This window comes from Hyperolius riggenbachi, chromosome 3, assembly GCF_040937935.1.
Source record: "Hyperolius riggenbachi isolate aHypRig1 chromosome 3, aHypRig1.pri, whole genome shotgun sequence".
Classification (NCBI taxonomy): Eukaryota; Metazoa; Chordata; class Amphibia; order Anura; family Hyperoliidae; genus Hyperolius; species Hyperolius riggenbachi.
This window is the reverse complement of record NC_090648.1, coordinates 222,794,424-222,821,270: the sequence shown is the minus strand read 5'-3', so window position 1 is coordinate 222,821,270 and position 26,847 is coordinate 222,794,424. Positions and strand designations below refer to the sequence as shown.

The 26,847-nt window shown below is 42.6% G+C and overlaps 1 protein-coding gene across 5 annotated transcripts in view; it reads left to right on the top strand.

The window, feature by feature from the left end:
* Positions 1-26,847, top strand: part of ALPK3 (alpha kinase 3) — a 182,417-nt gene that overhangs the window by 132,726 nt on the left and 22,844 nt on the right. For 4 of the 5 annotated variants that reach the window (XM_068275812.1, XM_068275810.1, XM_068275811.1 and 1 more), the window contains 3 exons: positions 11,307-12,983; positions 19,139-20,975; positions 23,893-24,040. In XM_068275812.1, coding sequence (XP_068131913.1) covers positions 11,307-12,983; positions 19,139-20,975; positions 23,893-24,040 — 3,662 coding nt within the window. The remainder of the gene's footprint in view (positions 1-11,306; positions 12,984-19,138; positions 20,976-23,892; positions 24,041-26,847) is intronic. The other variant, XM_068275815.1, reaches the window with a different exon arrangement.

Sequence of the window (26,847 nt, the reverse complement as noted above, 5' to 3'; positions counted from 1 at the left end):
GGCCGCACGGACAGGAGATGAGATAAATAATGAATCGGGAATCACAACTAATGTGTTGTTTTATGGGGTAAACACTTGATGTGACGGCTGAGTGGAAAGTATTGATATTGTTCACAAACTGGCAGGCTGTGCAGCGGGGTTTATTACAAGGAAAGGATCCGGGTCTGATATCACATTTGGACTGTATGTTTCTAAGCCTACTTGGTGCCAGTAGATTGCGTAGATTAGGGGCCCTCCTATATGTAAGTGATGGTCTTTCCGGGATTGTTAGTTTTAGGTAGGGGTCTTGACGTAGGAGTTCCCACCTATTCTGCAATATCGATCTGATGGTTTTGTGTTGGGCACTGTATCTGGTGATGAAGCGTGGGAATGGTGATTCTTGGGTTGTGGTTAGTGTAAGTTTAGTAGGGGCCATAAGCGTGGCTTTGTGTCTAGCATCTCTTAATAACTTGTTTGGGTATTTACGTTCCTTGAATTTATTCGTCAAAATTACAGACTGCGAGTGGAAATCATCCTGATCTGAACAGTTACGAAAAATACGTTTATATTGGCAGTAGGGGGTATTGGTGGTCCATGGTTTGTGATGGTGGCTGTTGAAGTGGATATAATTGTTAGCATCAACCTTTTTGAAAAAGTTTTTGGTTTTAATTCTAGCTCCCTCAGCGTGTAAGGATAGGTCAAGAAATTCTATGGTAGTGCAGTGGTGTTGAGCAGTGAATTGTAGACCAGCTGTATTGTTGTTTAAGTAGTGAACAAAGTGTGTGATACTGTTAGGGTCACCCTGCCAGATGAAGATTAAGTCGTCAATATATCTTCTATAGAATATAATATTGTTGTAAAAGGGATGTTGGGGATGAATTTTTGAAAGTTCTAGGAGGCCCATGGACAGGTTCGCAAACGAAGGCGCGAATGAACTGCCCATGGCCGTCCCAGTCAGCTGATGATAATACTTGTTTTGGAAACTGAAGGCATTGTGTGTTAAAATAAATTCAGCACATTGTGTAATGAAATTTCTCTGGATCATAGGCATAAGTGGATTGGTACTGAGAAAGTGATCAATGGCCTTTAGTCCAAAATTATGGGGAATGTTAGTGTATAATGACGTTACATCACACGTGAGCCAGTGAAAATTGTCTTGCCAAACAATATCCTTTATTAGCTGTATAAGGTGTTGCGAGTCCTTAAGGTAAGATGGGAGTGACCGTACATGAGGTTGAAGATGATGGTCCACAAAGACAGACAGATTACTTGTAGCGGATTCAATACCTGATATGATTGGTCGGCCTGGTGGTTTGCTAAGTGTTTTGTGTATCTTGGGTAGGTAATAGAAAAAGGGGGTCCTGGGGTGCTGATTAGTGAGGAAGGTTCTCTCATTTTTCGTAAGGATGCCCTTAAGGAAGTTTTCATTTATAAATGCTTTTAATGTATTGTTGTATTCCTCTGTCGGGTCGTGATCGAGGATGGCATAATGTAGGGGATTGTCCAACAAACGAGAGGCCTCCTCCAGATAGTCCGCCCGATTAAGAAGGACAATACCCCCACCTTTGTCTGCAGGTCTAATGACGACATCATGCGTTGATTTAAGCCTGTGTAGAGCAGATTGTTCTGCACGTGTGAGGTTGGAGGGGGGAGACTCCTGTAAGTTGATCTTTAAGAGATCTTCTAAAACTAAATCCTGAAAGGATTGTAGTAGGTGGCCCTTGGATGCTGTAGGGTAGAATCTAGAGCGTCCCTTTAACTGGGTGGAAATGTATCTCTCAGTAGAGACCTCGCCTGGGTTTACTGTAATAGGTGGTATTGAGGGATTGTCCGTAATAATCAGCCTATCGTCAGGGCTGGCAGAAGACTCCTTATGTTTTTTTATTGCAAAGTGACGTTTCAATGTAAGCTTACGTATAAAGGCATTGAGATCAGTATACAATTCATTTAGGTTTGATGTGTTGGTGGGGCAGAATGATAAACCTTTCTCCAATAATTTTGTTTCATGAGCAGCCAATACATGGTCGGATAAGTTGAAGATGCTTTTTAGTTGCGGGTTGGAATTGGGCCTAGCCCTGGTACCTCTTTTTTTGTGTGTTTTGCCTTTGCCCCGGCAGCCTCTTTTCCGGGGTCAGGGTGTGATCGCTTCATGTTGGGTCTGAGATTCAGAACCACCCGATTGTTGGTGGGGCTCGGTAGGGGGAGCACCAGTGTGTTTTGGGATAGAGAGGCTGGTAGGTCTAAAAAACATGCTGTAGTCAGAGTACTGTCTAAATTTTCCGTGGTGTCCGGTATATCATTAAGAGCTGATGGGTCTACAGGGTGGTCTGAATTCTGTGTTGATGTCTCATATACACTAAATTGGGAGATATTAATGGTGTCTATAGTGGTACTGCAAGCATCATTGGCTGGTGTGATACTCTTTGGGTCAGGTATGAGAGGAGCACATAATGTGGCCGGTGGCGGCCCTTTAAGAAATTTGTATAGTGGTTTCAAATTACCGGATTTAGGTATGGTTTTATTGTTTTTAATTTTGATGTTTGGTAATTTTCCTTTTCTAGATTTAACTTTAAGGATTGGGTCCTTTTTAGGTTTAATTGTGGGGGTATTTTTATTTTCTGGTGTGGTTTTAGGGACCGCAGGGGGGTCGGCCAACCCCGTCTCCATTGTGGAGGAAGAGTTGATAGTAGGCCCACCAAAAAGTGTTTTTTCAAGTGTAGTGGTGTGGGCGAAACTGAACTTAGGTGGAACAAATGCTGGGGGAGGTGGTAATGGCGTGACAGGTGCTGTGATTGGTGGTGGAAAAGTCGGTGGTGGCAGGGGGCAAGGGGGTGGGTAGGAAGGAAAGAGGCGAGGTGTTGGTGGGGGAATAATGATGCTCATAAGTGGCAACAGTGGGGGACGTGGGGGTATAGGATCGGTTATAGGGAACCGAGTTTTACGCTCACGTTCCCTATGCTCTGCTATGCTAGGGAACGTGAGCGTAAAACTCGGTTCCCTATAACCGATCCTATACCCCCACGTCCCCCACTGTTGCCACTTATGAGCATCACTATTCCCCCACCAACACCTCGCCTCTTTCCTTCCTACCCACCCCCTTGCCCCCTGCCACCACCGACTTTTCCACCACCAATCACAGCACCTGTCACGCCATTACCACCTCTCCCAGCATTTGTTCCACCTAAGTTCAGTTTCGCCCACACCACTACACTTGAAAAAACACTTTTTGGTGGGCCTACTATCAACTCTTCCTCCACAATGGAGACGGGGTTGGCCGACCCCCCTGCGGTCCCTAAAACCACACCAGAAAATAAAAATACCCCCACAATTAAACCTAAAAAGGACCCAATCCTTAAAGTTAAATCTAGAAAAGGAAAATTACCAAACATCAAAATTAAAAACAATAAAACCATACCTAAATCCGGTAATTTGAAACCACTATACAAATTTCTTAAAGGGCCGCCACCGGCCACATTATGTGCTCCTCTCATACCTGACCCAAAGAGTATCACACCAGCCAATGATGCTTGCAGTACCACTATAGACACCATTAATATCTCCCAATTTAGTGTATATGAGACATCAACACAGAATTCAGACCACCCTGTAGACCCATCAGCTCTTAATGATATACCGGACACCACGGAAAATTTAGACAGTACTCTGACTACAGCATGTTTTTTAGACCTACCAGCCTCTCTATCCCAAAACACACTGGTGCTCCCCCTACCGAGCCCCACCAACAATCGGGTGGTTCTGAATCTCAGACCCAACATGAAGCGATCACACCCTGACCCCGGAAAAGAGGCTGCCGGGGCAAAGGCAAAACACACAAAAAAAGAGGTACCAGGGCTAGGCCCAATTCCAACCCGCAACTAAAAAGCATCTTCAACTTATCCGACCATGTATTGGCTGCTCATGAAACAAAATTATTGGAGAAAGGTTTATCATTCTGCCCCACCAACACATCAAACCTAAATGAATTGTATACTGATCTCAATGCCTTTATACATAAGCTTACATTGAAACGTCACTTTGCAATAAAAAAACATAAGGAGTCTTCTGCCAGCCCTGACGATAGGCTGATTATTACGGACAATCCCTCAATACCACCTATTACAGTAAACCCAGGCGAGGTCTCTACTGAGAGATACATTTCCACCCAGTTAAAGGGACGCTCTAGATTCTACCCTACAGCATCCAAGGGCCACCTACTACAATCCTTTCAGGATTTAGTTTTAGAAGATCTCTTAAAGATCAACTTACAGGAGTCTCCCCCCTCCAACCTCACACGTGCAGAACAATCTGCTCTACACAGGCTTAAATCAACGCATGATGTCGTCATTAGACCTGCAGACAAAGGTGGGGGTATTGTCCTTCTTAATCGGGCGGACTATCTGGAGGAGGCCTCTCGTTTGTTGGACAATCCCCTACATTATGCCATCCTCGATCACGACCCGACAGAGGAATACAACAATACATTAAAAGCATTTATAAATGAAAACTTCCTTAAGGGCATCCTTATGAAAAATGAGAGAACCTTCCTCACTAATCAGCACCCCAGGACCCCCTTTTTCTATTACCTACCCAAGATACACAAAACACTTAGCAAACCACCAGGCCGACCAATCATATCAGGTATTGAATCCGCTACAAGTAATCTGTCTGTCTTTGTGGACCATCATCTTCAACCTCATGTACGGTCACTCCCATCTTACCTTAAGGACTCGCAACACCTTATACAGCTAATAAAGGATATTGTTTGGCAAGACAATTTTCACTGGCTCACGTGTGATGTAACGTCATTATACACTAACATTCCCCATAATTTTGGACTAAAGGCCATTGATCACTTTCTCAGTACCAATCCACTTATGCCTATGATCCAGAGAAATTTCATTACACAATGTGCTGAATTTATTTTAACACACAATGCCTTCAGTTTCCAAAACAAGTATTATCATCAGCTGACTGGGACGGCCATGGGCAGTTCATTCGCGCCTTCGTTTGCGAACCTGTCCATGGGCCTCCTAGAACTTTCAAAAATTCATCCCCAACATCCCTTTCACAACAATATTATATTCTATAGAAGATATATTGACGACTTAATCTTCATCTGGCAGGGTGACCCTAACAGTATCACACACTTTGTTCACTACTTAAACAACAATACAGCTGGTCTACAATTCACTGCTCAACACCACTGCACTACCATAGAATTTCTTGACCTATCCTTACACGCTGAGGGAGCTAGAATTAAAACCAAAAACTTTTTCAAAAAGGTTGATGCTAACAATTATATCCACTTCAACAGCCACCATCACAAACCATGGACCACCAATACCCCCTACTGCCAATATAAACGTATTTTTCGTAACTGTTCAGATCAGGATGATTTCCACTCGCAGTCTGTAATTTTGACGAATAAATTCAAGGAACGTAAATACCCAAACAAGTTATTAAGAGATGCTAGACACAAAGCCACGCTTATGGCCCCTACTAAACTTACACTAACCACAACCCAAGAATCACCATTCCCACGCTTCATCACCAGATACAGTGCCCAACACAAAACCATCAGATCGATATTGCAGAATAGGTGGGAACTCCTACGTCAAGACCCCTACCTAAAACTAACAATCCTGGAAAGACCATCACTTACATATAGGAGGGCCCCTAATCTACGGAATCTACTGGCACCAAGTAGGCTTAGAAACATACAGTCCAAATGTGATATCAGACCCGGATCCTTTCCTTGTAATAAACCCCGCTGCACAGCCTGCCAGTTTGTGAACAATATCAATACTTTCCACTCAGCCGTCACATCAAGTGTTTACCCCATAAAACAACACATTAGTTGTGATTCCCGATTCATTATTTATCTCATCTCCTGTCCGTGCGGCCTCCAATATGTGGGCCGCACTACCCAGGAGGCCCGCAGCAGGGTCGGCCAACATAAGAGGAATATTATCAATAACCTAGCACTCCACAGCGTCTCCAGACATTTTGGCACACACCATGACCGTAATCCTTTGCTATTCCGTATCACCTTCATAGAGGCGATTTCCCCACACACTCCTAACACATTTGAAGCCTTGCGCCAGAAGGAGATTTATTGGATTAATATCCTAAAAAGTTTGGTCCTTAAAGGGGCACTATGGCAAAAAATAGTAAAATGTAGAAATATGTGCAAACATATACAAATATGAAGTACGTTTTTTCCAGAGTAAAATGAGCCATACATGACTTTTCTCCTATGCTTCTGTCACTTACAGTAGGTAGCAGAAATCTGACAGAAGCAACAGGTTTTGGACTAGTCCATCTCTTCATGGGGTATTTTCAGGGATTTATTTAGTTTCAAAAACACTTAGTGAATGGCACTTGCTCTGTCCAACTGTCAAAAACTGTGTAGCAAGCAGGGAAGCTGGCCAGCATCATTGTTTAAATCCGTTTTAGGGGATAGCTTTATAAAGAATAAAAGCCTTGCTGGGAAACCCCTATGAAGAGATGGGCTAGTCCAAAACCTGTCACTTCTGTCAGATTTCTACTATCTACTGTAAGTGACAGCAACATAGGAGAAAAGTCATTTATGGCTCATTTTACTCTGGAAAAAATGTACCTCTTATTTGTGTATGTTTGCCCATATTTTAAATTTTACATTTTTTCGCCATAGTGCCCTTTTAACGGTCTAAACGAGGTATTGGAAAAAGCATTTTAGACAAAAAAGATAAAGACGGTATTTATACCCAAACGAAATTGAGTTTATGCGTGCTACTAATTGCACACGATTGATAAAGTTTTATTATACCTGTCCTCTCTTTTATCTGACGTCTTATTTTTATCTTTTACCTTAATTGATCTACTGAGATGATAATGGCGGTTGCTACTACAATTTGATTGCACTATCGGTCAAACTAAAGTTGGCTTTATATATATTTTTTATTTTTTATGTATCCGGTTTTATATTATATATACATGCAGCTTTGTGATGATGTGATTTTCTGCAACTGTTTTTTGTATATTTTGAATTTTTATTAATTTCGAACTTTTTATCAATTTTTTTATTATCATTGTTATTCGCCTTCTATTTTTGTGATAAATATGAAAAATGGGATCTAAACGCTAAAGTTTCAGTAAATGGTATTCCCCTAGCCCCACTTAAACCCAATATTATCCAGACACGGCCTGTGTCCCCTTGGTTAGAAGTTTTCACCATCTTGTAATTTACTACTAATATAAATGACATTTAGTTCTAGCAGATAGAAACACTCTGACATTTCTGTGGCATCTATGCGCATACAGCGCTAGTTTCTTCTGGATATACGCGTCATATCGGACGCTTGGGAAGCACTAGATGGCCGCATACGAACATAACACAGGTTGCCCTTAATATACCTATTCCAAAATGGCGCCGACACCTTCCGGCGCATGCGCCCTATACATCACTTCCGCCTAGCACAGCGGAAGGAGGATAGGACAATGCGGAGACGGCGTTCTCCGCTCATTTGGGCTATTTATAGTGCCCAGTTCGCCTCGCCTCCTTACTGAGGCGCTCGAGTTCGTCCCAGACCCCCAATAGGTGAGTCTTTCTATGACTTGGTCCACACTGGACACTATGTTTAAGATGGAAATACTTAGCAGTCTAGTGTTTACCTGGCAGTTGTCTTATTTTAGCTAAGCCGCCCCCCCCCCCCCTCCCCCCTGTGTTTGCTTGGTCATCCGCAATAGGCAATACACTATACCATCATTTATGGCTGTATAAAACCACTAGATAGGGGGCTAAAAGAGCCATACTGATCAGTTTTGATTATGTGGACACTGGAACCAGTGGCTCATATGATACATATTTTAGGCATCTGCTGTCATGATATATTTTTGGAACACTTGTCTATATTGAGATTCAAATGATTTCCATTGACCTTATATCTAAACTACAGACTTGCACTGTGACTTGCATTGTGATTTGCTTCCTATCCTGTGGAGCCGTGACTCCTGTGTTGAATTGTTTAAATTATTACAAGCGGTTGGGGTCCTATATTTATGTATGTCATTGTTTTGTATCTTTTATAGCTTGTACTCCTGTTTGATTGCCTGAGGAAGCGGGATAATCCCGTGAAACGCGTAGCACCTGGGAGTACCAATAAATTGTGGAATTTTTTGACCAAATATTGTGGTTTCTATTGGTTTTTGGTCTGTTGAAAGGGTGGTGAGCACGTCTCCCCCCAAGTTTTTAAATCTAGCATTGCTTTTACTCTTTTTGGCGACTCTGGTCCTTCTCCTAATCAAAACGCAGAGTTGGATGTGAAAGGTAAAATGAAAGTCTATAGACTTTCATTTTACCTTGTTTAACGTAAAGTTCTGAGCTTGCGTATAAACGCCAGAAATCAGCAACTTTTTGCTCGAGCTCAGTTATTTCATTTGCATAACAGGGCATCTGCTTTATTATGCACCATCAAGGAATTTTTTAAATGTAATTTTAGATATGCTTAAATAAAAGTCATATTTTAATAGTATAGTAGAGTCCAGGTTAACTGGAACTCAGGCATCCGGCAGTCTTAACCAACTGGCAAGCCTGGCAAGACACAATGGGGGTGTTCCTAACTAAGATTGCACTTCTTGCAGTTCCCAGCTGCTTTGCGTATGGCTCCTCGGTTTTCTCCTGACCCGCTTGACTTCTCAAGTAACTGGCAAGCACAGATATCCGGCAGCAGGCAATCCCCGCCTGTGCCGGATAAATTAGACTTTACTGTATAATGCAGGTGGATGGATTCTTGCTTCCTTGAAAAGAATCCCTGTAGTTTGTTGTTCTTTTCCTTTATCCACATGGGCCTGAAGAGACAATGGAAGACTGACTGCTTGACCCTAGCGTCCCTATTGACTGATACATTTGTAGAGGGGGAAGAGAGTGAGCAGGCAACTGGAAACTGCTGGCGAGGGAATAACATCATACAGCATAGCAGCATGGAGGCACAGTGGAGGATAGCACTCTCGCCTTGCAGCGCTGGGCCCCCAGTTTGAATCCCAGCCAGGGCAAAGTCTGCAAAGAGTCTGTATGGTCTCCCCATGTCTGCGTGAGTTTCCTCCGGGCACTCCGGTATCCTCCCACATCAAAAAAACATACAGATAAGTTAATTGGCTTCCCCCTAAATTAGCCCTAGACTACAATAAACATATGACTATGGTAGGGATTAGATTGTGAGCTCCTCTAAAGAAACAGTTAGTGATAAGACTTTATATACTCTGTAAAGCACTATAATAATCTAAATAATGATAATAATCTAAATTGATGCAGTAGTTATATTTCTTTTTTTAAACAAATCTTTTTATGCATGATTCATAAAATTGCAGTAATGTTTTTATGAAATGTATGTAAACTAACTGTGCCTGAACGTGCAATTTAAAACAAATCTAAAGTACAGTAAAACTAAACAAATGAGGTAAATTGTATTTATAACCCTACCCCTAAATAGTACTTTCCTGGAATACCATAGTTGCATTTTGTGTTCAAAGGTCCTTTGTCACTGAATCCATTGCACTCTGTCGCAACGGACAAAATCACCTCATTCCAGTGCGATGCAATTATATTCCTATGGTATGTTCACATTGGGTGCAATGGGTTCTGTTGGCATAACACTGATACCCCCTTTTACATTAGAAATCTATTCCTTTTCACAAACATACCATCAGGGGGCGCTGTATCACTGATATTGTGGTGAAACCCCTCCCACAAGAAACTCTGAGGACCGTAGTACTCCTGGCAGTTTTCTGTCTGTGAACCTTGTTGCATTGTGGGAAATTGTTTACAGCTGTTAACAGCTGTTTCCAACTGCCAAAAAAGCATGCAGAAGCTACATCACCTGCGAATAGTAAAATATTTCACCATGTAATAAATGTCAGAATGTAAATCAGGGATTTAAAAGATTTTTCAATGGGCAAACACTGACTAAATCATTTATACATAATTACTGTAAAAATTAAGCACTTTTTTATTACAATATTTTCACTGGAGTTCCTCTTTAAGGTTGAAATCTACCATTAAACATTTGACTTTTCCAGGTAGATGTTTTTTCAGGTCCCACACAGACAAATCTTGAACTATTGAAATTTGTACATGCTCCCTGCATGTGTTTCTTAGCCACAGCTTTAATTAGTTATCATTGAAAGCTACTACAATTTGACTACAGTCTGACTGCAGGGAAACACGGCCCTGGGACAATATGCAATTAACTTTCTCTCCTAAGTTTTCTCCTTAGCCATCACTTTAATATGTGGCTGTAATGATGAACTAACAGTGTGATGTTTTAAAGCAGTCCTGCAGCCCCCACCTCCTATCATGATGTTGACATAAAATACTTGTAGCCCTGAAGTGGTTAAGGGATTCCGCTATGTGCGTCCAATATCACAGGGCCTTACTGATACAGTCACGTCTTTAATTACTTGTTAAATCAACTTTAAATTAAAAAAAAGGCTACAAATGTACGTATGTAGAAAAATATTTCATTTATTAAAACTCTTGGGATATGAAATGAAAAGAGCAAAAGCTGTAAAGAGGTAGTGCAATAAGATTTTGGTATCCTCAGCATATGCCATATTTTGGACCATAAGACAGTCCTGACCATAAGACGCACCTAGGTTTAGAGAACAAGAACCAGGAAAACAATATATGCTAAACCTGGTTCGTCCTTGGTGCAGGGGCATCTTGTGTGGCTGTTCCCCTCAAGTTGTCTGATGCCCGCCTCCAGCCATGCCCAGCTCTCCCCATCCTCCTGTCAGCCAGACTCTCTCTCCCATAGCACTGAATCCTCCCAAGTGCTGTGGTCGTCCTCATCTTTGCAACGCTGGGAGAAAAACACATTTTGTGACGGACCTTCTCTCACTACGTGACCTGACAGTGCACATCAGCCGGGGTTATGCTGTGAGGATGCTGGATGCCCTCCTCATCCTTCGGCCATAAACAGTTCCCCAGTGCACTTTCTCTGTCCTCTACCTGGCCAGGCAGTTCTCTTTGTGCTGCGGCCCTCGTCATCCTTGCAGTGCTGGGAGGGAAGCAGAGCTTCATTGGGGTCAGTGAGAACGCTAGATCAGGCAAGGATTAAAGGAGCATTAGGGACGTCCAACAAATACAGAGAGCTATGCTCTCCAGAAATGGGAGCAGGGAGACTTCACCTTGCGGGAGACTTCACCTTGCAATTTTAAAAGTTGAACAAAATGCTACTGAGAATGCCAAAGTCTTTCAAAAACACTGCCATTGTTTTGTTTTTTGTTTTTGTCAATAAATTATGGGGTGGATGAGTATTGACTTTTCTCTATCTTATTTTGTTTATCAGGGGAAGATCAAAGAAGAGACACTTCAGAAGCTGCAAAATTTAGAAGTTGAATATATGGCTTTACAAAAAGCATATGCCTTACTTCAGCAACAGCTTGAACTCAGCCAGAAGGCAGAGGCTGAGAAAGAGGAAGCAATGAAGGCAGAAGCTGAGAGGGCAGCCGCAATGAAAGCAGAAGCTGAAAGGGCTGAATCAATGAGGGCAGAAGCCCAGAGGGCAGAGGCATTGAAAGCAGAAGCCCAAAGGGCAGAGGCAATGAAGGCAGAAGCCAAGCTGGCAGAGACAATGAAAGCAGAAGCCCAGAGGGCAGAGGTAAGAAGGGCAAAGGCAAGGCGTGAAGAAGCAGAGAGGGCAGAGGCAAAAAAGAAAGAAGCTGAAAGGGTAGAAGCAATGAGGGCAGAATCCAAGAGGGCAGAGGCAAAAAGGGCAGAAGCTAAGAGGGCAGAGGCAATGAAGAGAGAAGCTGAAAGGGCAGCGGCAATGAGGGCAGAAGCTGAGAGGGCAGAGGCAATGAAGAGAGAAGCTGAGAGGGCAGCGGCAATAAGGGCAGAAGCTGAAAGGGCAGAGGCAATGAAGAGAGAAGCTGAGAGGGCAGCGGCAATAAGGGCAGAAGCTGAGAGGGCAGAGGCAATGAAGAGAGAAGCTGAGAGGGCTGAGGCAATGAAGAGAGAAGCTGAGAGGGTTGAGGCAATAAGGGCAGAAGCTGAGAGGGCAGAGGCAATGAAGAGAGAAGCTGAGAGGGCTGAGGCAATGAAAAGAGAAGCTGAGAGGGCAGAGGCAAAAAGGGCAGAAGCTAAGAGGTTAGAGGCAATGAAGAGAGAAGCAGAGAAGGCAGCAGCAATTAACAGAGAAGCTGAGAGGGCAGAGGCAATTAAGAGAGAAGTTGAGAGGGCAGAGGCAATGAGGGTGGAAGCTGAGAGGGCAGAGGAAATGAAGAGGGAAGCTGAGAGGGCTGAGGCAATGAGAGTGGAAGCTGAGAGGGCAGAGGCAATGAAGAGAGAAGCTGAGAGGGCTGAGGCAATAAGGGTGGAAGCTGAGAGGGCAGAGGCAATGAAGAGAGAAGCTGAGAGGGCTGAGGCAATGAGGTTGGAAGCTGAGAGGGCAAAGGCAATTAAGAGAGAAGTTGAGAGGGCAGAGGCAATAAAGAGAGAAGCTGAGAGGGCTGAGTCAATAAGGTTGGAAGCTGAGAGGGCAGAGGCAATGAAGAGAGAAGCTGAGAGGGCAGAGGCAATAAGGGTGGAAGCTGAGAGGGCAGAGGCAATAAGGGTGGAAGCTGAGAGGGTAGAGGCCATGAAGGCAGAAGCCCAGAGAGCAGAGGCAATGCGAGCAGAAGCCCAGAGAGCAGAGGCAATGCGAACAGAAGCCCAGAGAGCAGACGCAATGCGAGCAGAAGCCCAGAGATCAGAAGCAATGCGAGTAGAAGCCCAGAGAGCAAAGGTAATGCGAGCAGAAGCAATGCAAGCCGAGGCAGTGCGAGCAGAAGCAAAGCGAGCAGAAGTCCAGAGAGCAGAGGCAATGCAAGCAGAAGCCCAAAGAGCAGAGGCAATGCAAGCAGAAGCCCAGAGAGCAGAAGCAATAAGGGCTGAGGCAGAGAGCGCAGAGGAAGCAGCACAAAAACCAAAGGCACAAATTATTGAGACCAAGAAAGCAGAAGCTCAAAGTACTGACGAACAAAAGGTATACTTTTATCTTGTATTATTCAAATGTTTCTATATTTCCTGACTGATTTAAAATAATATTGTTGTTTGTCCATAGTTAGATGACTAAATAAATTTACATACATTTTGCAACAGAACAGAGGTGCTATAAGAATAAAATTAGCTAAAACGGTTTACAATTGAGGAGGTAGTGGTGGACTTACATCCTCCAAGTAGACACAAGATATTGTTGAATTGTACAACAAAGCAACTTTATTTACATACTCCAATGTTCAGTGCAACACAATTCACAGGCGTGACCCTGCTTCATCAGGCAATTAGATGGAGCCTATAACAAATGCAGGTCTAGTTCAAACCAATCACTTCTGTGCTCTACCACAGAGACGCTTGGTTTGAACTAGACCTGCATTTGTTATCTGCTCCATCTAATTGTCTGATGAAGCAGAGTTAACCCTGTGAAACGCCTTACACTGCACCTTGGAGTATGTAAATAAAATTGCTGTGTTGTACGATTCAACAATATTTTGTGTCTACTTGGAGGAGGTAAGTCCACCGCTACCTCCTCTATTTAAACCGTTTTAGTTAGTTTTATTCTTTTGGCGCCTCTGTTCCATTGCAAGTTGTCTGAGTCCACCCTTGGTGGAGGGATGTTACCCCTTCTTTTGATCTACAGAGAGCAACTTCTTAATCCTGAGTGGGGTCAGGTCTAATCTCCCCACCTGCACTTACAGTGGTTGCCTGAGAAGTGACCCTGGTTTGTGAGTATAACTATGCCTACCTTTCTATTCTCCAACCATTGCCAGAACTTACTGCACTATATTGGGCTCTTGGTCTCCCTCTTTTTGTGTTTTTTTTGTATTTACATACATAAATGAAATAAATGTAATAAGGATAGACAGTATGTGAAAGAATTTTAGCTGAACAGTATAAGCAGTAGTTTACCACTTAGGGGGTTTTCCTCTTATGAACTACAGCAATTTTTACATTTTAGCGCTCCTCCCATTTATTCGCCAGTACTTTATCACTACTTATCATATCTAAAGGATCTATACACTGTTTTTCCACCACAAATTGAGTTTTGTTTTGGGTGGTACTTTTTGCTAAAAATTAATTTATTGTGCATGCATTTTAAGGGGAATTATAACAAAAAAAAACAAACTGATAAAATTAATTATTTCTCAGTTTTCAGCCATTCTAGTTTTAAAATAAAATGTGCAACTGTTGATAAAACCCCCACATTTTATTTGTCCCAGGTATTACATTGTTTAAATTATGTCTCTAGTGCCATGTAAGGCAAAATATTTTATTTGGAAATAAAGGTGTATTTTTTCCATTTTAAGTTTTAGGTTTTCTTATTGTACTGTATCAATAAATCCCTAATTTGTATAATTGCAATAATATACCCTTATGGCATACACATAAGCTAAATCTCTAGTGTACCAATTTATGTATTCTTATTTACATTTTGTCACTTTTGCTTTTTATTTTTATTTTTTTTACAGGTTTTCTATTTTGTTAACTGTGGGGGCACAGAAAGGGGTTAATCAGATTTTTTTTTATTTATATGTGTTAGATTTTTATTTTAGTGGACAAATAGTGTAGTGCACTATTCTATTATTCCACTAGATGGTATTTTCTTATGTAGAGAGCTGAGTAGAAAGCCAGCTTTCTTTACAAAAAAAAAAACCCTGATAAAATTAATTATTTCTCAGTTTTCAGCCATTCTAGTTTTAAAATAAAATGTGCAACTGTTGATAAAACCCCCACATTTTATTTGTCCCAGGTATTACAATGTTTAAATTATGTCTCTAGTGCCATGTAAGGCAAAAATATTTTATTTGGAAATAAAGGTGTATTTTTTCCATTTTAAGTTTTAGGTTTTCTTATTGTACTTTATCAATAAATCCCTAATTTGCATAATTGCAATAATATACCCTTATGGCATACATATAAGCTAAATCTCTAGCGTACCAATTTATGTATTCTTATTTACATTTTGTCACTTTTGCTTTTTATTTTTATTTTTTTTACAGGTTTTCTATTTTGTTAACTGTGAAGGCACAGAAAGGGGTTAATCAGATTTTTTTTTATTTATATGTGTTAGATTTTTATTTTAGTGGACAAATAGTGTAGTGCACTATTCTATTATTCCACTAGATGGTATTTTCTTATGTAGAGAGCTGAGTCACAGCCAGCTTTCTTTACAAAAATGAAAGTAAAAGCAGGGCCGGCCCGCTCATGAGGCGGGATGAAACATTTGCCTCAGGCGGCAAACTTCAAAGGGCGGCACCCGCCCGGGGGGGCTGGCCGCCGAGCCGGAGGGGTAGCGGGCAGGTCGGGGGTATTGGGCCTAGCGGTGGGGAGGGGGGTCGGACCCCCCCTCCCTCGCCTGGGTCCCCCGATCTGCGCTCCCCTCCAGCCTGTAATTAGTAAGCTGCTGCCAGATCGTAAGAGGCACGGGCGGGGAGGACTCACCTTTTCCGCGTTCCAGCGAGCGCTCCACTGACGTCACTTCCTGCATCGCCGCACACTGTATTGTAAGTGGACGGCGATGCAGGAAGTGACGTCAATGGAGCGCACGATGGAACGCGGAAAAGGTGAGTCCTCCCCGCCCGTGCCTCTTACGATCTGGCAGCAGCTTCCTAATTACAGGCTGGAGGGGAGCGCAGATCGGGGGACCCAGGCGAGGGAGGGGGGGGTCCAACCCCCCTCCCCACCGCTAGGCCCAATACCCCCGACCTGCCTGCTACCCCTCCGGCTCGGCAGCTGCCCCCCCCCCCGAAGGGGAGGGAGGGCGGGCGGCGGCAGCAGCTCTGCTAAATTTGCCTCAGGCGGCAAAAAGTGACGGGCCGGCCCTGAGTAAAAGTTGTGTTTTTGGTTTTGTATTTTACATACTTTCATTAACTTTCTTTACAAAAATGAAAGTGAAAGTTGTGTTTTTGTTTTTGTATTTTACATACTTTCATTAACCTTTTAGCAGCCAAATAAAGTAAAACAGGGCTGAATGTTTCCTGCTTCTGGGTAAGTGTGCCTGGATGGTTAGGCAGGGTATGCAGAGATGCGCAGGAAGCTTTTATAGTTACCTGTCCCGGATACTGGATCAGCTTCCACCTGCACTCCCAGCATCCTCTTCTGACTTCCTGAGACTCTTCCATTACCCCTCTTCCAACACCGAGTGGCACTGCACCGCTGACAATATTTTTAGAGCCCTGATCACATGTAATAACATGTGATCGGGAGGCAGAAGAGGATGCTGGGAGTGCAGTGCTGTGGATGGATGAAGAGGAGAAGGCGGTCCAGTGCCCAGAACAGGTAGCTATTAAAAACACTTCCTGCGCCGATCTGCATGACTTAATTAGGCGGAATAATGAGTTCTGTTAGCTGAGGTTAAAATGAGTATGCATCTTCATACAAAATATTTTGTTTGAAGATGCTAATGGGTTTAAATGATCAGTGCTGTTCATTACAGCACTGGTCATTCATTATTTTAGGCACTAGATTGGCTTTGTGAACGCATGTTCCCATTGACCAAACTGAGTACTAACTGCCAGTGACTGGCGTGCACACTCACAAAGCATATTTAGTCACAGATGAATATCTACGCTCCTGGAACTTTAGATGAAGTCCTGCAGAACATAGATATACTGCCCCAGGAACAACAAGTAGTTGTACAACAGTTATATTACTGGTTAATATACAGCGGGATGTGAAAGTTTGGCCAACCTTGTTAATCGTCATGATTTTCCTGTATAAATCGTTGGTTGTTACGCTAAAAAATGTCAGTTAAATATATCATGTAGGAGACACACACAGTGATATTTGAGAAGTGAAATGAAGTTTATTGGATTTACAGAAAGTGTGCAATAATGGTTTAAACAAAATTAGGCAGGTGCATAAATTTGGGCACCACAAAAAAAGAAATTAAATAAATATTTAGTAGATCCTCCTTTTGCAGAAATGACAGCCTCTACACGCTTCCTGTAAGTTCCAATGAGAGTCTGGATTCTGGTTGAAGGTGTTTTGGACCAGTCTTCTTCACAAAACATCTTTAGATCATTCAGGTTTGATGACTTCCAAGCATGGGCAGCTCTCTTTAAATCACACCACAGATTTTCAATTATATTCAGGTCTGGGGACTGAGATGGCCATTCCAGAACGTTGTACTTGTTCCTCTGCATGAATGCCTTAGTGGATTTTGAGCAGTGTTTAGGGTCGTTGTGTTGTTGAAAGATCCAGCCCCGGCGCAGCTTTAGCTTTGTCACTAATTCCTGGACATTGGTCTCCAGAATCTGCTGATACTGAGTGGAATCCATGCGTCCCTCAAGTTTGACAAGATTCCCAGTCCCTGCACTGGCCCCACAGCCCCACAGCATGATGGTACTACCATCATATTTTACTAAAGGTAGCAGGTGTTTTTCTTTGAATGTTGTGTTCTTTTTCCTTCAAGTTTAGTTTCATCAGTCCACAGCACCTTATTCCAAAATGAAGCTAGCTTGTCTAAATGTGCTTTAGCATGCCTCAAGCGGCTCTTTTTGTGCTGTGGGCAGAGAAAAGGCTTCCTTTGCATCACTCTCGCATACAGCATCTCCTTGTGTAAAGTGTGAATGATGCACAGTGAATCCATCTGCAGTAAGATGATGTTGTAGGTCTTTGGTACTGATCTGTGGGTTGACTTTGACTGTTCTCACCATTCATCACTTCTGCTTATCCGAGATTTTTCTTGGTCTGCCACTTCAAGCCTTAACTTGAACTGAGCCTGTGGTCTTCCATTTCCTCAATATGTTCCTAACTGTGGAAACAGACAGCTGAAATCTCTGAGCCAGCTTTCTGTATCCTTCCCCTAAACCATGATGGTGAACAGTCTTTGTATTCAGGTCATTTGAGAGTTGTTTTGAGACCCCCATGTTGCTACTCTTCAGAGAAAATTAAAAGAGGAGGGAAACTTACAATTGACCCCCTTAAATACTCTTTCTCATAATTGGGTTTACCTGTGTATGTAGGTCAGGGGTCACTGAGCTTACCAAGCCAATTTGAGTTCCAATAATTAGTTCTAAAGCTTTTGGAATCAATAAAAGGACAACAGTGCCCAAATTTATGCACCTGCCTAATTGTATTTAAACAATTATTGCGCACTTTCTGTAAATCCAATAAACTTAATTTCACTTCTCAATTACCACTGTGTATGTCTCCTATATGATATATTTAACTGACATTTTATATTGTAACAACCAACAATTTATAAACGAAAATCATGACGATTAACAAGGTTGCCCAAACGTTCGCATCCCGCTGTATATTATGCGCTGCATATATCAGATATTTTGATGCAAAACAAAAGTGCACTAGTGAACTGATGCATAACTAAATCTCTCTCTCTCTCTCTCTCTCTCTCTCTCTCTCTCTCTCTCTCTCTCTCTATATATATATATATATATATATATATGTCTATATATATATATATATATATATCTACAGTATATGTGTGTGTGTATGTATTTATATTTATTTTTTCAGCTGTTGTGTACTTACACTGAGAGGGATATGGATGTTTCCTTTTAAACAATACCAGTTGCCTGACAGACCGGCTGATCTCTTTAGCTGCAGTAGAGGCTGAATCACAGACCTGAAACAAGCATGTAGCCAGAACCGGGACAAGGTCCTTCAGCACCCAAGGCTAAGACTGCAAAGTGCGCCCCTCCATCCCTCCCACCCCAGCCGTCACACACTAATTGCTATTAGACTAAGAGGCGCCACAGGGCCCTCAACATCCCCAACACCTTAATCTCTAGTTATCTGGCTTGCAGTCACTGCTATGTATGTCATTTTCTTATTTCTTTGTGATTCAAACACAATTGGCAATGACAGCTGAATGAATTGTGCGTCCCCTCCTACACTGCGCCCTGAGGCTGGAGCCTCTTCAGCCTCTGCCTCGGCCCGGCCCTGCATGTAGCTAATCCAGTCTGACTTCAGTCAGAGTACCTGATCTGCATGCTTGTTCAGAGGCTGTGGCTGAAAGTGTTAGAGAGACACGATCAGCAGGAGAGTCAGGCAACTGGTATTATTTTAAAAGGAAAAATCCATATCCTTCTCAGTTTAGGTTCCCTTTAAGCATTTGCCGCAATGCTGTGTGAGATGTTATGCAATTAATTCTAAAACTAATACCTTTTTTTTCAGATTCAGATGCCTACACCTTCTGAATGCACAGGAACCCCTATTCTGAAACTAAAGGAGGTGTCTGAAGCAAAAGTTAGAGAAAGAGAAGGTAACATATCACCAATACGTATGGAGACTGAAGAGTTTACAGCAGAGGAAGCAGCACTGAAATCAAGTCCTGAAACCCAGAATAAGCCACACAACACTTCTCAATTGAGTACTCAGCTCTCTCTATTGTCTCCAATGGAGTTCACTTCTGAGGAACAGTCACAAAATGATGCAAGGCACGGGATAACTGGATCCGAAACTGCTGCAATTGGGAAGGGGAAACAAAGTCTAAAGGGTGATGAAGCCCTGTTTAAGATTGCTGAAAGTCCCATAGAACATGTTGCAGGCATACTATCTAATGAAGTTGAGATGACTGAGGATGAAAAGGAGAAACTACGGGAAACCCAGTCAACATTGATAACAGAAGACCTTTCATATTCACCAGTTCAAGAAAATGCTCCAAAACTATCTGAAAATGTACAGGATGTTGATCATCCAGCAGACATTTCATCTAAACTTTCATCACCTGACCAGGACCAGTCAGTGGTTACTCTTCTTCGAGATGTTAAAAATGCCCTGGAAACTGGAGTGACACCTAAGAAAGAGAGCTCAGTAGACCTAGTTTCTAGACAAGTTCTACTTACAGCACCCCATACTGAAGAAAAATGCAATACTGATCTAATGACACATACAGAAGACAGATGTGACAATAACAGAAATTCGAAGCAATCAGGAATGAAAAGTGAAACAAACCTGTATTTTGATAAGGAAAATGTGCAAGATAATTTATCAAAACACCAAGATAAACAGGATCATGGTTTGGTAACAACCCTCAAAAACTCTTTACTAATGTTATTCCATATTAAACCAGCAGAAAGTGAAGATCATAAATCTGAAGCAAAAGAGAAAAGAAACTTGGTAGTAAGTCATCCAAAATCCCCTGGAGATATGTATTCACCTGAAAGAAGCCCCCGAAGTTCACGGAAACTTTATGAATCTGGCAAGGAAAGTGACTCCCCACAGAGTCCAGAAAGCATGCGCTCTGCATCCACTTCAGGTAAGCTGACTCCATCTTCAGAAGAAGACATGATACACAGTGCAGATTCCTTGCCAACAAGTCCAGTTACTTCCAGAAGAATCACTGATTTTTCAAAGAAAGGAGAAATTACCCAAGTAGAGAGTGCACCATTAAGTCCAGTAGCCCCTAAGAGGAGTTCGAAAGGCACACATGAAGGAGTTTTGTTGACTAAAGAAGATCTAAGTTTTAGTCCAGCCACATCAAGAAAAATAGCAGCAAAAATAGCTTCTGGAGTAGATTTTACTGTGCCTTCTATTGTTGTTGGGAGTCTACCTTCTGAGATATCCCTGGAGGGCATGCTTCATGAGTCCCAAAGAGACAGCAACCGCAAATGGAGGTCTAGTGAAAACCTATCTCCTATCCCTTCAGCAACACCTGAAGAGTTGGCTTCTGGTGCACGCCGTAAGATATACCTTGCTAAGCCAAAACAAATGGATGATGTAAATGATGATACGGTCACTCAGTCTCCAAGAAAAGAAAGTCCTAATGTATCACCAGGATTGTCCAGACGAAGCAATACACTTCTGGTCTCTCAGTCTCCTCCAGTTGAAAGACGTTCCCCTGGCACAACCCGAAGATTGGCAATGCTAGAGGTTCCAAAGATTTCTGAAGAGTCTGTAGACCAAGAGAAGACCTCTGATTCTAGCTCTCAAGAAACAAAAGATCCAGATGTTTCCAATAAAGAACAGCCACAGTGTGCTGAAACTAAAAAAATAAATGATCCATATAAAGGTGGGTTTAGATTTATTGAAACAGTTCTGTTTCATTCTGAATATGAACAGCAAAAACAAATGTTTAAGCTGAACTGCCATTGATCTGTTAAATGCTATTGATGGGATCAATAACAGACAAGATCAAGGTATGGAAGGGCGCATTCTTCTTCAAATGGTTTAGTTTACTTACTGTATGTAATTAGCAGCTGTTACAGTTCACAGTAATGGTTATTGACAGTGGGAACCAAGACTGTGACCTACTTTGAATATTAAATGCATCATTGATATCTAATGTTAAACAAAGTGTAAACTTTGCCAAGGTTATGCATATTATTTTTGTCTTGTTTTAATAAGGCAGATACAGTATATCATCCCAAAAAAGGTTTTTTTTTTTTTTGTCTGCCCTCTTCCCCAGGCCTTATTAACCCCTTGTCCCCATGCTAGCCAACCAGGTCTAGCATGGGGACGCTAGCATGGGGACAAGTAATACTAGCCCACCAGGTCCATAATGTTGGGTTGCATTTCCCAAGAGGGAGGTAAAGGAGTCTTATCCTTGCTCCATTTGCAGCACATCCCTGTTTAGTGATATGGGCCAACAGGAATGTTGTATACATTTCCTGCAAAATTCCCATTAGTCCACATATTGGCTTATTAGGCAGACCCAGTGAGAAACCAAGATTGGTTTGGAATCAAATAAAAAAGGAGAAAAAGCTAGAAGAACAGCAGAATTAAAAAAAAACAGAAAGAAAAATAGTAGAAGAAAAAAGTATACAGAATTTGATGTAAAAAGATGGAACTGTACAGAAGAAGATGACATCAAAAGATAAAAGTGTACAGAAAAATAATGAGGTATGGAGAGCCAAATAAAGATGAAAATAAAATGGTATTTTGAGGCCTGTTGGATCCACTGTCTTACTTCAATTCCTATGCCCCAATCTCCTCTGCAGTCCTCACCCTGTTTGACGGGTCTCCGGTCAGCCAAGGGATGACAAAGTGCGTCATCCCAGCACCTGGTACACCCAGGCCTTGATGTGTGCAAGGTATAGAAACTGAAGTGGGCAAGACAGTGTTACCAACAGAACCACACTGAGCAGTTACAGGCAGGTAAGTAAGACAGTCCAGGTGATCAGGCAAACACGTTACAGGATGACAAAATGTAATCAATCCAATAACAGTCCAGGAGTCATACACGGTAGATCAGAATATAATGGTACCAAGGGATGAGACAGAAGCAGGTCGAGAACAGTTCCAAATGTTGGTCCAGGCGGCAATCCAGTAACAAGGTCGAGAGACAAGGCAAGGTCGTATACAGAAATCCAATAATAAACAAGCACAACCATCAGAGTAGTACAAGGTAGCTATCGCTATCATGGGTGAGGTAGGTGGAGATGAACCCAAAGGCTTTGTTACACAACATCTGCAGTGTGCCTCCTAATATTATAGACCACGTTGGCTGGTATTGCTCACATGTTCCTTTACTTTGAATTCCCTGGCAAATGCCAGCATGCTTAACCTTCCTGGCGGTAGTAGTTCGGGGTAAGCCGCGCAGGAGGTTTTCTCAGGCCCTGCTGGGCCGATTTGCTTAATTTTTTTTTTTTTGCTGCACGCAGCTAGCACTTTGCTAGCTGCGTCAGCACCCTGATCGCCGCCGCCCCGCACTCGATCGCCGCTATCCGTCGCGTCGCGCCCCCCCCAGACCCCGTGCGCTGCCTGGCCAATCAGTGCCAGGCAGCGCTGAGGGGTGGATCGGGACTCCCAATGACGCCACGACGTCGCTGACGTGTGACGCCATGGCGACGGGGGAAGCCCTCCAGGAAATCCCGTTCTTTGAACGGGATTTCCTGATCGGAGATTGCCGAAGGCGATCTAAGCGGGCGGGGGGCGGCTATCATGTAGCGAGCCCTGGACTCGCTACACGATTTAAAAAAAAAACTGCTGCGCTGCCTCCTGGCGGAATTCATTAGACTGCCAGGAGGGTTAAGGAACAATCAGTCAACAGGGTTGGGAACATGCTTTTTTTTTATTTCAAATTTATTTTAATTATTAACAAAATCAACCGGTGCATGTATTTGCACTGTGCTGTCAAAAGTGTCATCATATTGCTTACCTGGCGACATTTGGCAATTGCGATAGCCAGCAGTTTATATTATTATTATTATTATTGATTTATATAGCGCCAGCATCTTCTGTGGTGCTGTACACCAGATTGTCATGTGTGGGATTGTGGGGAACATGCATGCACTGATTCCCCTATTGCCGCACTGGTAGAGCCACCTATTGCTCCAAAAAGTCTGTAGTACTAGTTCACATTATCCTTTGCTTACTCAAGTGACTTCAGTAGTTCAAATAACGTGAAGGACAAAAATATAATAAAATATAATAAAAACATAACATAATGAGTTGGGTAAAATCTTTAATGCAAGAAGTAACTGAATTACTCATGCATATAAGTGGCTGGATCATTTTTCATCTGAACTGTTGAAGTCTTGGAAATATGAATTGTATAGTTGTAGCCACCTTCTACCCCTGCAGTGTAAATATTACATTCACGTAGTCCTTAATTTATTGGAACAAAAATATTCCCACTGCAGGTACATATTTGCTACTGGAACTGAAAAACTGCAATTTCATTAACCTTTTAGCAACTCTCACAATCTTGTACTATCCAAGTGAGGGATACAAACTTTTTGAGACCAATAGCAGGCAATTTGTAAAGACTCCATTCCAGTTTTGCTGTATCACACAGACTCACTGCTGCACTCTAAACTTAGCCAATCAAGGCCATTACAGTGGTAACATGTTATTTTGCTGGCCTTATGCATGGTTTCCATCTTTCCATTTTTGCAATGGAACAATAATTTTAACGGTTCTACCATGCAGTGTTATGTATCTACCAGCTCTGTCTCGGTTCAAATCTTTCTGGATTTTTCCTTAAGCTCCACAGGTAATTCGGAAGATACGGGCTGAACAATTTTCCGATGCGTCAGGGAATTTAAAGATTTGGTGCCAGTTCTTCAATATATTAAGTGCCTCGGACATAACCTGGTACAAAGACGAAGTTCAAGTGGCAAAAGTCAAAAGATGGTAATGCTCAAGGAGGTTTAGTTCACTATTATGGCTACACTGTAAGCAATACTATAAAAATGTGATATTAATCTGAAAGTTGAATGTTGTCATTCTTTATCTACAGTATATTCTTGTTGTGTAAAGTGGGAGCAGCAGTTCTGAACAGGAATTGTATGGCTTTTTTTTCCTGAGATTTGGTTAGCTTTTATACCAAGGATTAGTTGACTCATATGACATGTAAAGCAAAATTATAGTTACACATGCATAAAGCTATCTGCAAGGTGTCCAGCTACAGATATCTGGTCTCTGCAGTCAGTCTATGCTGGCAGCTATTAAGAACACTGGTATCCTCTCCCATCTACCCAATGAAGCTAGCAGATAGGAGAAGACAGGATAAGGAGCTTTCGAAAGTTGGTTGGATGCAATGCTTAAAGCACAGGGGGAAAAAAAGTGTTGTCTTTTTTTACTTACTTGGGGCTTTTCTCAGGCCCCCCCCCCCCCCCCCCCAAGTCTTTGAGGCATTATGTATCCTCGGAGTTTCCTTCAATGTGCCATTGCCACCCCTAATAAAAGTCTCTGACCCAGCTGGGTTGCATGCTACCCAAATGCGCTGCTCTGACTGCACACCTCCGTTATCCCATTCTGCAGGAGCATTGTGTATTTGCAGTCCTTATGAACCATGCATGCGCAGAATGCTCCCAGCTACAGGAGTGTGATCTGGGATTGGGACAGCACATGCGCAGTAGCGCATGACCCATTCGGGTTGGAGACTTTAATTGAAGAAGGGGCAGTGGCACAATAGAGGAATGGAAGCCTACCATGGTCATGATCCACCACAGTCCACAATTTGGGAGAAAGACAGTTAACCTACCAGCATGTTTTACAGATGTGCTAGGAAACCCGATTTCCTGGGGGTGGGGGATGGGGGTGGATACACAAACATGAGGACAGCATACAAACTTCATATAGTGTCTTGGCTGAGATGTCCTAGATGAATGGTGTCAAGGACATCTGAAGTGAGAGGGATATGGAGGCTGCCATATGTATTTTCTTTAAAAAAAAATTAATCATCCAATATTCTTAGCCATAGAACCTGATCAAGCATGCAGATCAGATGTTTCACTTAAAGAGGAACTTAAGCAAAAAGGGGAAAAAAATAAATTAATAGATTGCAAAGAGAGACGTTAAAAAATAGAAGAGAGATCGAGAAATTAATCATATTCTACATGTAATTTGTTAATATTGTTTGATCCACAATCAGCCTGCATGTTATCATCTTTACCACAAACAGAGACAGCACCAACTGATATTATTTATAACCACATCCCCTAACGATGCGGTAGGTTAATAGGTTGTTTTTTTTAATAGATGTACAGAGGCAGATACTGGTTGCTTGGTAGTTGGAAACAGACATTATTTCCCACAATGCAACAAGGCTCCCACAGTGTGATGCCAGGATCTAGGTCCTGACATCACACTGTGGGAGGAGTTTCACCACAATATCAGCCATACAGACCCCCCTCCCCTGATGATCTATTCGAGAAAAGGAATATATTTCTCATGGGAAATTCCACATCATGGGGGTTTTCCACATGCTTGTTTTAGAAGTGTGATTCAGATACTACTGCAACCAAAGACATCTGCAGGACTGTCAGGCAACTGGTATTGTTTAAAAGGAAATACATATGGAAGTCTCCATATCCCTCTCAGTTCTGGAAGAAACTTTGCCTAATTTGAGCCAAGGCAGACCAATCCATAAAAATCCATCCATAGAGAAACCTTTATCTGCTGTCCAGTGAGCTAATCTACATATAAACTGGAGAGGGGTTCATTAACCCCCTTGGCGGTATGAAAAATACCGCCAGGGGGAAGCGCAACAGTTTTTTTTAATTTTTTTTTTTTTTTTATCATGTAGCGAGCCGAGGGCTCGCTACATGATAGCCGCTGCTCAGCGGCATCCCCCCAGCCCCGCCGATCGCCTCCGGCGATAGGCGATCAGGAAATCCCGTTCAAAGAACGGGATTTCCTGGAGGGCTTCCCCCGTCGCCATGGCGACGGGGCGGGATGACGTCACCGACGTCAGCGACGTCGGGACGTCATTGGGAGACCCGATCCACCCCTCGGCGCTGCCTGGCACTGATTGGCCAGGCAGCGCTCGGGGTCTGGGGGGGGGGGGCCGCGCGCCGCACCGGATAGCGGCGATCGGGCGCGCGGCGGCGGCGATCGGGGTGCTGGCGCAGCTAGCAAAGTGCTAGCTGCGTCCAGCAAAAAAAAAATTAAGCAAATCGGCCCAGCAGGGCCTGAGCGGCACCCTCCGGCGGCTTACCCCGTGTCACACACGGGGTTACCGCTAAGGAGGTTAAATCCTTTATCCATTCATGTATTTTCTGCCTCTACTATGCATGTGAATTGGATGAAAAATGGGTTTCTTCTTCTTACTTGTGTGCATTTATAATGACAGACTGGTGTTTCCAACACAATAATAATAATATCATGTTTACAAGGAATATTGACATCAGGGATTAGTACATTTTGAAATGTAATGTATGTTCATCCGGTATGCACATACAATTTTTAGTAAAATATTTTAATGGCAAATAGGTTTTCAGGTTGAAATTTCTGATGTAGCAGAATAACAAGACATGGAAGAACAAGCAATTTCTTTGAGGACAGGCTGTGGTAGCATTGGGTTAACTTAACCTGATGCTAGTGGTGAATTTTACTATGATAATAGGATAGTCAATAACACTCCAGTGCAAATACTGTATATCAGTGCTAGAGGTTGGCTGACCTTTAGAGTATACATTCAGGTGCTAAAGGATACA